Source organism: Lates calcarifer, linkage group LG19 (assembly GCF_001640805.2).
Source record: "Lates calcarifer isolate ASB-BC8 linkage group LG19, TLL_Latcal_v3, whole genome shotgun sequence".
In the NCBI taxonomy this organism is placed as follows: domain Eukaryota; kingdom Metazoa; phylum Chordata; class Actinopteri; family Centropomidae; genus Lates; species Lates calcarifer.
This window is the reverse complement of record NC_066851.1, coordinates 12243283-12255847: the sequence shown is the minus strand read 5'-3', so window position 1 is coordinate 12255847 and position 12565 is coordinate 12243283. Positions and strand designations below refer to the sequence as shown.

The window sequence follows — 12565 nt, the reverse complement described above, 5'->3', positions numbered from 1 at the left end:
CATGTGTTTGAGAGATTTTTACATCAAATTTAAATTCTTTAAACAGGTTGACAGCTGTAGTAATGGTTGTTGCCCACATGGTGGCTCACTCTGATAATATTTTTGTATCTGATCTGTTTTTATCAAATATAGTCATCACAGTGATCACTGCACTGAGAGGTGTTTGACATGGTTTTGAAGAAACTATCTTAATATTGATGTGTCAAATATTGTACGAGACCAGTTAATGTTCTACGGAAACGGTTAATGCAGAACTGAAAAGACTGTTAGCACTCTGTGTAGTCAGTAAATATTGACTCCAGGCTTGCAGGATACTTGAGGCAGCAAGCTGTATCCACATTACAAATTTAATATGGTTTGTTAAGCTCCTGTGTAATCATGATTCAATCGATTCACTCAATCAATTCTCACAACATGCTGTAGCTCTCAGCTCTCCCTTAGTCAGGTATGTGTCTGTTGTTTCTTTATGGTCGATTTAATTAGAAATGGGGATAGATTCCTGTACTGACCATGACTCAATTTTTTTCTGTCATCAATGAAAGGAAACTCAAACTTTTCTTTTCTGCTGCATGAAAGCAATCTGAATATTTTCTTCATTTTAGGAATTATTCATCTGCCTTTGCATTTAAATTTACAGAGTAAAACGCAAAGTAATATTTTATCTAGATACATCAAAATGTCTGTTCTCTTTCCATTACTTCAAGCCCTTCCCTTTTGTTTCTACTTCTAATTCATTCAGCTCTCAAAACCTGAAATGATTACGATCCCATTTATATGTTACGCTGCATAGATCATGACAGGAAAGACAAGAGTGTGAGCATCTTGAAAACAGACATGAGGAGACGTAAATCATCTAACTTCAATAATCAGGCCTCTGATGAATATGTATGAGACCTCTGGCACTACTCAGTCGGGTTTTAAAATGGCTCAAGCAGGTAAATCATTTGCATCTATAACAGCAAGCATGTGTGGGATAAGAGTCATAGAGTTCAGCTGCTTCAGTTCACAGATTGTTTAGTGAGATTGTGTGCATGTGTGCATGCTCAATGATTGTGCAGTGAATGTGCAATTATGATTATGTCCTGTTTTCTGCAGCAACACCCAGTACAGGAGTTATGATTCCCAACTACTTGTACACCAGGGGGTACCTCTGCAGTTGAAACAGTTAGCTAAGAAATACTGGATAAACAGTTGAACATGGTTAGCTAAGAATAGTAGCTTAACAGTTGACATGGTTAGCTAAAAATAATAGATTAACATTTGAAATAATTTGCTGAAAACAGTAGATTAACAGTTGACAATGGTTAGCTAAAAATTTGGAAAATGTGTGAGATTGCTAAAAGTTGATTTACAGTCATATAGCTAAAACTGGTTATTTACTTTCAGCTAACTATTTCAACCACATCACTCAATCACTACAGTGATAGTAGTAGAAATGCTAACTTGGCTAAACCAACCTAATTAACTATATGCAAAACATATCAACTTAAACATATTTGGAACAAGGCTCTCCAAATGATAGAAGTGTGTCAGACAAAGAGTTGAGAACCTCTGCTTTTAAAATGAATAATTAACTATGCTAGCACAGATAAAACATGCCGCTAAAGCTGCGACCAGGTGCCTGTAAATGAATGGTTGCAGCCATTTACTCTACCAGTACAATATATTTAAGAGGAAAAACTTAATTTTTCCCCAAAGGCCTCTCCAAGAAAACATTTTCCCATATGTCAGAACTGTCTGGAGAGGTGAAGAAATGGCCTCAAATGGGATTTCCTCGTGTCATGCACAACAGCTCCACGAGTTGTGCTGAGAGCAAGTGTATTTCAGCAGAGGTCCTGAGGTGTTTAAATTACACACCTGCAAGGCTTTCCACAGACTGACTCATTCCAATTTTGCACCACTCTCTGCTCTTTTCAACTTCTCCTGCCCTCTCTGCAGCTGTACACACTAGTGATCTACTGAATCACAGGCACAGTGGCTTTACCTTTGGGGAGACTCAGATTATTGAGGCGACTTGGTGTTGTTTTATCTGCTAAATTGTTGAGTAAAGTCACACATCATGCTACATATTCAGCTTGTTATGTAATAAGAAATATAACTCTGACAATGCTGTTCCCTTTTATAACATTAATACAAGAACTGAGGCTGAACGCTCTCCGATTTATTCAGAAGAGACTATGTTTTTTCCTGCTGTTCTTTTGGTCTGTGTAAAATCCTCTCCACATGAAGGCAGAGGAAACAATTAAGCCGCTACTTATCTGACATTCAGGATTTTCATGCTCCATCAAAACCCTCTCTAATTATTCTGAGTTTTTTATAAACCTCTGCCCACAGTGCACCCTCCAGGTAAAGCTGTGAGGGTTTTGTGAGCCTTGTGAGTCTACAGACAAAAAATACTACACAAGAGCAAGTGAAAGCGTGTAAATTGTTTTCTTCAGCTCAAAATGCCCTGCAAGGTTATTCCAGAAGGGTCTCATTTGTTGCTCGCTGTTTTCTTATTTTATTTATTTATTTATTTGTATCATCAGACAGTAAGAGCTAACATCACAACAACACCATATTCTTTTAAGAATTGATTTATATGATTTTTCTACACATTGACATTTTAAAGGTCTGGTGATGCCTCAGTTGAGTTTCTTTTGAACATTAAACATGCCTAGTGTTCAGGACAATAATCTCAACAGCCTCAGAATGAAAGAGGACCATCATCTCTCCTGAATTTATATACACAGCACACTACTACCACTGGTGATTACTTTATCAAGACCACTGACATTTGCATGTGAAGACTTTGGTAAGCCGGTTCACATTTGCATTTTCATAAAGGATGTTCTCAACACAATCAGACTTGAGAATAGCAGGATGCATAAGTAGAAATGTGACTTGCGTTCAAAACATTGCATTCGGATAATTTCATGTTCCCATTAGCAGAGGTGACAACACATGAGCTTTCCTGATATATTTTACAAGCACCCTCTCCCTATCTTCTGTTGTGAGCTCATATATTCAGACTGCAGCTCATCCCAGCTTACACTGCCCATGCTTCACAATCATCTCTCAACCATCAGCTGCTTAAAACATGTATTTTATGCTTAGTAAAGTGGTCTAAAAGGAGTTCTGAGTTTCTGAAATGTAAGCAGCCTCTGCACCACCATCCTGTCAGATGCCCTTTTTTTGTGAGGTAAAATCGAAGAAAATGAGATCAAGAAAAGGAGCCATTCAGAAATTTTACAATGTGATGCATTAGTTAGCCTTTCCTTTAAAAATGTATTTAAAAAGACATCCCTCAGCTTTTTAACTTGATATAGAATAAAATGACATCTATGCACACAAACAAAGGGACTGTGTTAGATGAAGTGCTACTTTTGCAGATATCAGACTCTATAATTGGCTGCATCATGTTTTGATCTAATTGTGTATTAATGCCAATCAATGGTGTGTCAACAAACTAAAAAAATTTAGTTTCTTTTTTTCTTGGAGAACCAGTGTCTCCTCATTATGATTATAAACGCAACCTTTTGAAAAGATCTCACAAAATCAGACTTATAAATGATCTTTCACTAGCAATAACTGTTACATAACATCTACTTAGCTGATGAGTAATGCAGATGTTTTTCAACCTTGGTGTTGTAACGTCTGTATTGTTGGTGTCTGTTGGTTTTCTTGATATGTGGGACATCAGGAAATTTAAAAGGCTGTTTGATACTTGCCTCATTTAAGATCTGATCATTTCTACAGTCTTGAGAGAATGTTAAACTCACATTACACAACTCTAGTGGCTGGGGGTCATGACAACTTCAAGACTTACTCAGAAAATACTGAGAGATTGTGCAATGGTGCATTACTCACCAGAGTGCTTGTTTTCACCGCTGGTTTTCCAGTAAAAGTGACTGCTTTCAGTAGAGCTGCTCTGATCTGTTGGATATATATATATGTGGTTGGTATGAAGTGTGTGTATGTCCACACACACACACACACACACACACACACACACACACACACACATATATATATATACACACATACATACACAACAATTGCATTGTGACCTAAGCACAATTTGAGAAATGTAGCTATAGCTGTCAGTAGATCTTTGAAACAGGTACCAGCCAATCAGAGGCTTGGGTAGGGGCGGGTCTTCGCCCACCACGGCTGAAAAAAATAATTTTATTACGCTTAATGGCGTCATGTCACAAACCACCATCTATGCGTGCTTAGACAGCTGTAAAAACAAACTAGATCGTTATTTTCGGAATGGTCTCTTGCCCGCGGCTTAGAGGCCGAGGAGGACGTTAACAGAGGAGGCTAAGAGGTGAAAATGTGAGTGTGACCAAGCAACAGGGCCGGCGAGAGTAAATGTCGGACTGGCAGTTGGACGTTGGCGAGAGCTTCGCACTGAGCTGGTCCTCTTGCTGCTGGACTGCTGTGCATAGAGCTGGTGAGTAATATTAGCTTGTCTTGTGTTGTTGCACTTGCTTGATGTTTGTGTCAGCAAAGTTGTTGACTCATTAGTTTTTGTTCGCAGGCCAAGTCAGCCCATTTTGGAGGTTTAGCTGCTAGCTAGACATCTCGAGATGATGTTAGCAAACCTGCTGATACCACACTCGGACTCAATATTTCAGTTCAACAAATACATGTTCAGGTGTCCATTAGGGGTCAGGGCCAGATTTGGATTTACCACAGTGGTGTAAAAGTGAATTGCTCTCTGAAACTGGAGGGGCGCCCAGCTGCAAAAAATATCCTTGCATAGCAAAGCTTTAACTTAACTCAGAAGTATCAGGACATTGTTTCTTTGTTTGTTTTAAATTTCTTTATTCATTAAACCTTCTCTCAGGTTTATTCACTCTGTTATTTTTACATGTCTTAATGACTCTAGCACAATCTTAAAGTTGACATTTTAACAACACCGCGTGTTTTACATATTGCATTGTGTTCATCAAATGTCACAGCTGCAGTTGCAGAAAGAGTGAAAAGTGCTCTGTGACTCAAGGCAGAAACTCTTAATAAATAAAATTGTCAGTGACAGATGATTTAAATAAACCTGTTTATTGAGTGGAATTCAACTAAATATATCTAACATTACACATGTAATAAACACATACACAACTAAACAAATACATTATCAGTTAAAATGGACATAAATGGCAAATAAATAAGAACAGCACATTATAATATATATATTAATGTCATAAAGTTGATGCAGAGAAGTATATATGCACAAGAATAAATATATATATATATATACACACACACACACACACACATAGAATTCAATGAAAAATCATGAAAAACTTCACTGTGTTTTATTTGCCAGGACAGAGCAAAATCACTGTCTAACATGTATTTTTAAGCTCACAACAGCGTTTTTTTTTTTTTTTTTTTTTTCAGTGCTACATGGATTTTCAGCACATAAACATTCATACATAAAAGATATGTCATTACACGTAAATCCTTTTAACCAAAGAAGGCTGATGTTTTTACACCTTTATAAATCCATTCAAAGTCACTGACCCATTGTGTACTTTTGTTTGTGACCATGTTCTGCTGTACACAGCTATTGCATGAAAGCCTTGCAGCTTCACTTTGTGCTTTAAACAAATTCTCTTTTCACTCCGTTTGTCTGTCAGTATGAAGGCTGACTAGCTTCTTAGTAAATATGAAGTGAAGAAGATATACTGTGTCATTTCTGATACAGAGATTTACACCCAACTGAACTGAAGAAAACGGCAGTGGATAAAATTTGTGTGCCTAGTCATCTGAAACAACAACTTAAGTGTAGTTGTCTTGAGGAATGTTATTTGCTACAGCACCTGGTAAATCTGCGACAATGGTGGAGGTGTGAAGACGCGGCATTCTATGAGACATTGTTAAGATGCTTGATCCTTGGCCTCGCTCCTTTCCTTTTCCTCTCCTCCGGGACAGGAAGCGGCGACACAGATAGGACAGGAACTTGTCATGTAATGAGGCATAAATGAAAGGGTTGTAGCAGGCAGAGCTCATGGCAAACAGGTGACTTGACACCTGGATGACATTAATATAATTCTTCCCCAAGATGGAGAAGTCTGTGTCCAGGTCACGGATCAGGTTCACCACCTGAAAGGTAAACAATGTTATCCGAAGTATTCATTCAAGAATTAATTCCTTCAGGAAGCATTGATAAGTTTAATAGATCAGTAGTCGACTGTTTGCAACAAGGTTGTAAGATTGTTTCTGTGGTCGTCATTGTCTTTTAATAAGGTTTTAACAAGAAACATGGCTAACAATAGTGCTAAAAGCTAATGATTCAATCAGTGACAGTGGTGATTTGATATAGTCAGTTCACTTTCAAGATTTGTTGTTAAAAATGTATTCCTACATGTAGAGGACACCTCTGTTTTTTTTGCTTGCCAAGAAAGAGATGAGAAAATCAATACCACTATCCAGTGTTTCTCCTAGAATGATGTAGCTACTTTACAGTTCTATACAGATGCTGGAGAAAAGGATTAGGGCTAGCCTCCCTGACAGCAAAGCCACTGTTGGCAGATAGCATGCTGATAATTTGATCTGACTTTTGGATGTTTAGGATAGGAGTTGTCAGCCTGTCTCCTCTGCAGCTCTTCCACTCCTGTGTGTGGACACATATGCAGAGACACACATGAAACAGGAAGTAAAATGTAAATGATTTTTGATTTTTTTCTTTGCCTTTTTTGGGAGGGCAGGGTATCCATTGGCAGGGCAGGGCCTAACTGTGATTTTCTTAGTTTTTATGTGCTGGAGTCTCCACTGGTTGCACCGAGTAGGAACCAAGGAGACATAACATATTGATTTATGAGCCTCAGAGGTGCTGGTAGGTTGATTTATTAAACTTTGGACAGAGCCAGGCTAGCCTCCTGTGTCCAGTGTTTCTGCTAAGCTAAGCTAACTGGCTGCTGGCTCTAGCTAACGCTACAGTTATGATAGCTGCATTGATCTTCTCATCTAACTCTTGGTAAGAAGGTAAGTAGTGAGTTTACACATGTACCTGTAAGGGGAGCCATGAAAAGGCAAAACAGAGGACCGACACCAGCAGCAGGAAGAAGGTCTTCTTCCTCCGTCTGCTCCAGGCGGCCTGTGCAGATCTCAACTCTGGACAAGCCGTCAAGCCAGATGTGGTCCTCTGCTTCAGCTGATAGGATATAGCACAGTAGGAAATGGAGACAGCAGCCAGTGGGACAAAGTAAGAGAAGAAGAGAATGAAACAGGAGTAAATGAGGCGACCTCGCTCCTGGCCATCCCAGAACTCCTCACACACAGCCATCTGCAGGCCTGCAGCCCGCAGGTCCAAGTAGACAGTGTGCAGCGCTGTAGGTGTGGATAAAGCCAGAGAGGACAGCCAGATTAGGACCACCAGACCCCAGCAAAACTGACAGCCCACTCTTTTGCGAATGGGATAAGCCACAACAACGTAACGATCAACTGCGATGGCCATGAGGGACAGAACCGCTGCGTAGACGGCTGCAGACTGCATGACAGTGACAAAGTGACACATGTGGGGTCCAAATACCCATCCACGCTTGTCAAAAGCGTAGGATGCGGTCAAAGGGACACAGAAGATGCACATGACCAGGTCGACGAGTGCCAAGTTGCTGATGAGGAAGTTTGTGGTATTGTGTCTTTTCTTGTTGTGCCAGATAAGAAAGAGTAGGAGGAGGTTGCCGGAGCAGGCGATCAGGACCACAGCAGAGTAGAGAGGGATGAAGAGGAGCTTCAGGTTGAACAGGAGGTCCAGGCCAGAAAAGGATGGAGCTGAAAACGGGGAGGTTGAGAACAAGGGGCGAGAGGAGTTGCAGCAAGCTGAAGAAAAGGAGGATGAAGTATCAGACATGGACAGAGCTGAAGAAGAAGCTGGAGTAGAAGAGTTCACCCTGGATCGGTTCAGTGACTTCTCCCAGTCCATAGCTGCAGAGGCCAGAATGAATAACAATTGATTATGAGTTCATATCAAATAACCTGCAGCACATTTTACATATATGATAACTCATTTACTATTTCAATTGCTGACACATATCAGCATCATTTATGGAACATTTTCAATATAGAGATTGAAGAGATGAGTCATATTTGGACAGACTAATTAGTGACCATCTTCAAAACCCTCAGTCAATCAATCTCATTGAAAAGATGAAGCAGGGTTTGTATGTCTCAACAATAATCCATCTGTTCACATTCATCTGTCTCATCTTCACAACATCTTATCCTGCCTCTCCTCTTCACTCCACACTTCTCACCTTTTACTTTTCTCTGCCTCTCCAAATCCCTTCCATCTCATCATTGACACATTTTTGTTCTTTGTAACCAGACAGCAATCATTTGTCCAATCCACATGAGCTTCACTTTTCCTTCTCTTGGCTCTTTCCATATACAGGCAGGAATATGTCAAACTAATTCTTGAAGATTGTCATCCTTAACATCTGCTAAAATATTTGTACATGTAATTTACACTGACGTCAATGATGCAGTTATTGCTGAGCAATAAGACATACTCATCACCTGGCACTACATGTTGCACAAGAGTGTGAAAATGGGCTTGAATGCTGATGTGTCCATTTGTCTATGTGCCCATTTTACATAGATGCTTGGAAAAGCAATGTATTTCTAATGGCTGTGACATAAAAAATTTAATTCATTAACAATTAAAAAACATGGCAGCAATGAGGAGAAAAATGAGAGCACTTGAATGGTTTTTCCATTAAAATGCAAGGTGATATCATGATGATAGGAATTACAACTGTCTGCATAATTGATTTGTTTTGGGCTGAATGGCATAATTTCATAACTCATTCGCTACAGTTTATGCTTGTTTTTGTCATTTTCATTCATAAAAAGGCAACACATCACATTAACTACAAAACTAACAAGAAAATAAACAACAAAAGGAAAACAAACTGATTATTATTTGTTAGCTTAGCCGAATTCCAGCTACTTCATTATATTGTTAAATGTATGTATGAATTAATAACCCTCCGTGGCCTACTGTAGCGCATGAGTAAGTGCTCATTAATGACCTGCTTAGCCCGAGTAAGACTTCCTGCCCACAGCATTTGTCATTATATTATTTCTCTCACTGACTTATCTGAATTTTACTCGGACAATATGGTTAAATCGTGTCCAGTACAGATGATCAGAAAAAAGGGTTATTCTTCAGACGCTGAATGACCTCATTGACTCATTAATGTGACCTGATCTCTTATCAACGATTCACACAACTATGCCCCAAAGATGTAAAGACAAATACAACTGATAAATTCCCCAGTTTCAAACTGATTATATAAACAGTTTACCCTCTAAGGAAACTGATACAAAATTGTCAATTGCTAGTGTATAAATTCTCAAAAAGTACAAATTAATATTAAGGAAAAAAAGTACCTCTTAGAGACATCAGACATCAGTCAGATTTTGGTAACGTGTCAGACGGACAGTCCAACACCTGTTTTGTGTCCTCTGTCTGCAGGGAGTCCCACTGTTGTGCAGCTTCACTTCTTCACTGCAGCCTGCTCTGCTTCAGAATAAAGAGGTGTGCTCATTCACTCCCCCCCCCTTTCTCTCTCTTTCTCTTTCTCTCTCGTACAGCATACAGTACATGCTCATGTGAGTGACTCACCTCCAATATGAAAAAATTGATGCCTTGTCTGTCAATCTCACTCAGTGTCACCCCCAACAACAATCATTATACTCCCCTTAGGAAGTTCCTCTTGGGAACTATAGTGGCTCTCTGGTAATAAATACTGAATTTATAATAACCTTGCCCCTTTTTTATGGTATTTTTTATCTGCCATAGAATCACTGTAATTTTCCTGTTGGGACTTATAATATGTCTGGGATTTTAGTTTATAGTGACACTGACAGATTTTATGATATTATTTCTCCTATATTGTCACAAACAGACCTTTCTGCAGAGTAGAAGAATTGACTGGAGGGAGCAAAAAGAAAAATCACAAAGTATTATCTTGAATAGCCTGTGCCCTCTCCTTCTCTGAATCATTTTGAACGCTGAATGTCACATTTCCCGCTGTGAGGTTTTACACAATGCTGCCACTTTCCATGAAACCAACATGAGAGAGTAGAGCAAAAGAATTGGTAAATTAAGGGACAAATCATGATCTTCCACCAGCAGTACACATCTTAAATATTCATAAAACTAAACCTAATTTAAAGATTATGATTCCTGGTGTCAGAGCTGCTCAAAACCAGTGTAACTGGTAATCAGGTATCTGCAAAGGGTGGTCCAGGACAACATTCATTAGCATAGAACTACTTTAAGGAAACAGTGGGCTGATTGTGAGGGTAATGAAGATGACATTATAGTATTATAGTTAAGAGACCAAAAACAACAGAATTTGAATTTTTCAACATGTGTTTCACATTTGTATCCTTCATGATAAAGTGCCTGCACAGAAAACAAAACTATTTCCATTTTTATGACACATATCTTTGCTCATTTCTGGGTGTGATTTTGACTTGTTCCACACATCAAATAAGTTTCTATCCAAAATATCACAGAGGGCAGCATCACACAGCATTAAACATCCATGTTGGGGCCTGCCTGGTCTGCACACAGCCTCTCCTTGCATTGGACACTTTTCTCTCCGATTGGTCTGGACACTGTTGGTGACAGGATTGTGGGTACTGAAAGCCTGTTTTCGCTGAATTACTAGAGTACAAGAAGGCCTGCTGCGTCGCAGACAGTTCTTTCTTCTGTCTGGCAAGTTCCTTGTGAACGATGTAGCAGTTTGTCGCTACAGCATACACAGAGCGATAAATGTGCAGCGCCACCTCAGGGTGTCCATTGTGGTACTGGATCAGCTAGTCTGATAAATCCATACCTCCCGTGAGTTTAACAAAGGTACAGGACAATCACAGTGAATCAAAGTGGCTTTTTACCTTCCTTTGCACCAGACAACATGAGGTTGTGCAGACAGCAACCTCACGTGTGTCCATCCACTTCACAGGAGTGGGCAATCACTTGTCTCTGTGAAGTTACCAAGTTATAAGCCAGTCTATGTCCTGAAGGTAAAGCCTTAAGACATTGAAGTCAGATGTCTCACCACTGCTACTGTGTGCCAACACAAAAAAGCCTGAAGACCCATTTGGTTGGTTTTCCTTTCATGTGCTGCCCGTATCTTGTCTGGGCCTTGATGTTTCACCCTGGGTGAAAATTGGTCTTGCATCAGTCTTTCATACGATCAAGCTGGGGCCACGGGCAGAAAAGATGGACACAGCGTTCCTCACTTTGTGTCATTATGTCATGTCCAGGGATCAATTCACATGAGGGTTCCTGGATATCACATGAAACCTGTCACAGGCCGTGGAAGTGCCCTGAAATCCCAGAGAAGATTTGTTTTCTGTCCCCACTGTCCTTCAGTGTCAGAAGTACAGCATAGAAGATGTGGATATGGAGGATATTCTTGTCTCTTCGGGAAGTTTTTTGTCACCTGTTTGTTTGTATTATTACACTAAACGTTCACTGTTGAAAACACATTGAAAAACAGTTTGAACAGGTCGTCTGGGCTGTAGCGGAGGAGTCTGCTTGCTGGGGCCTTGAGCTACCCCAGCAATGCGACTGTGACTGTATCCTTAAAGATCAAACTGATTTCCATGATTCATTATTGTAACTTCCTGGCAAGGGAACCAGTCATAGTACTCCCATTCATAGTATTATATTGAAAGTAATGATAATATGTTATACTTTTGGAAACTCTGTAAATATAAGTTCATAGAAAAAAACATGAAAAATTATTTTTAAAACTTATTTTCAGTTGATACTATAATATTCTATTATCATTCAAAGTTTAAGATTTTTTTCTTTCCCTTTATTTTTTTTTTTCAAGATTTTTGACATTCAGTGTTAAATGGTTGCTGGAACTTTTTTTTATCATGGGAGATCACAGGTGGATGTCTTTATTAACACCTTCCACAGATGGAAATTACATTTTAATCAAGGATGGTTGCCAATCAAATTTTAATTTCCTGTCATTTGGGACCTCACACTATTATCTGTCATCCCAATCCAACCTATTACCACAAGGCAGGACTCTGCGAAGCCTCCAGAGTTGGCAAGTCACTAACAATTCTTACTGAAATAGTAACTCTAATAAGATTCTCCAGGATTTGTGGGCAAAAAAGTCCACTTTATTAGGTGAAGATAAGTGGCAGAATGTGTTCTCCACTTAAAAGGAAAATGAGGACAAACACTGTTTTACTGCATTCAGTGGACTTCACACTGTCAGTCCTCTGGGCCCTAGAAGATAGACAGCAAGCTAATCAGGAGGTCCTCAGAGGTTTTCATGTCAAGGACCCCAACTGAAATTGATTCACAGAATGAACCCATGGCCGCTGTTATTCAAACGAACCCAATCTGAGAAGATTTCCCCATGCTGAATCGATTTAATTCAGAGTTACACTCAATTTAGAAATTAAGTCCAGCTGAGAATATTACAGTCTAACACAACAGCTCTGCAAACTTTCTCACAAACTGCCTCAAAGGACCCCACCCCCTCCTCATCCTACACAGAGCAAGTGTACTGACTGATAAACCATAGTGATGCTT

The 12565-nt window shown here is 39.5% G+C and overlaps 1 protein-coding gene across 1 annotated transcript; it reads right to left on the bottom strand.

Moving 5' to 3' along the window:
• Positions 1–3616: 3616 nt before the first annotated feature.
• prlh2r (prolactin releasing hormone 2 receptor) lies at positions 3617–9520 on the bottom strand. The gene is made up of 3 exons (XM_018683926.2): positions 9385–9520; positions 7001–7917; positions 3617–6093 (listed from the first exon to the last, which is right to left on the bottom strand). Exons 1-3 carry the CDS (start codon positions 9395–9397, stop codon positions 5770–5772), a joined length of 1254 nt encoding a protein of 417 aa, XP_018539442.1. The 5' UTR covers positions 9398–9520; the 3' UTR covers positions 3617–5769.
• Between the last annotated feature and the right edge of the window lie 3045 nt (positions 9521–12565).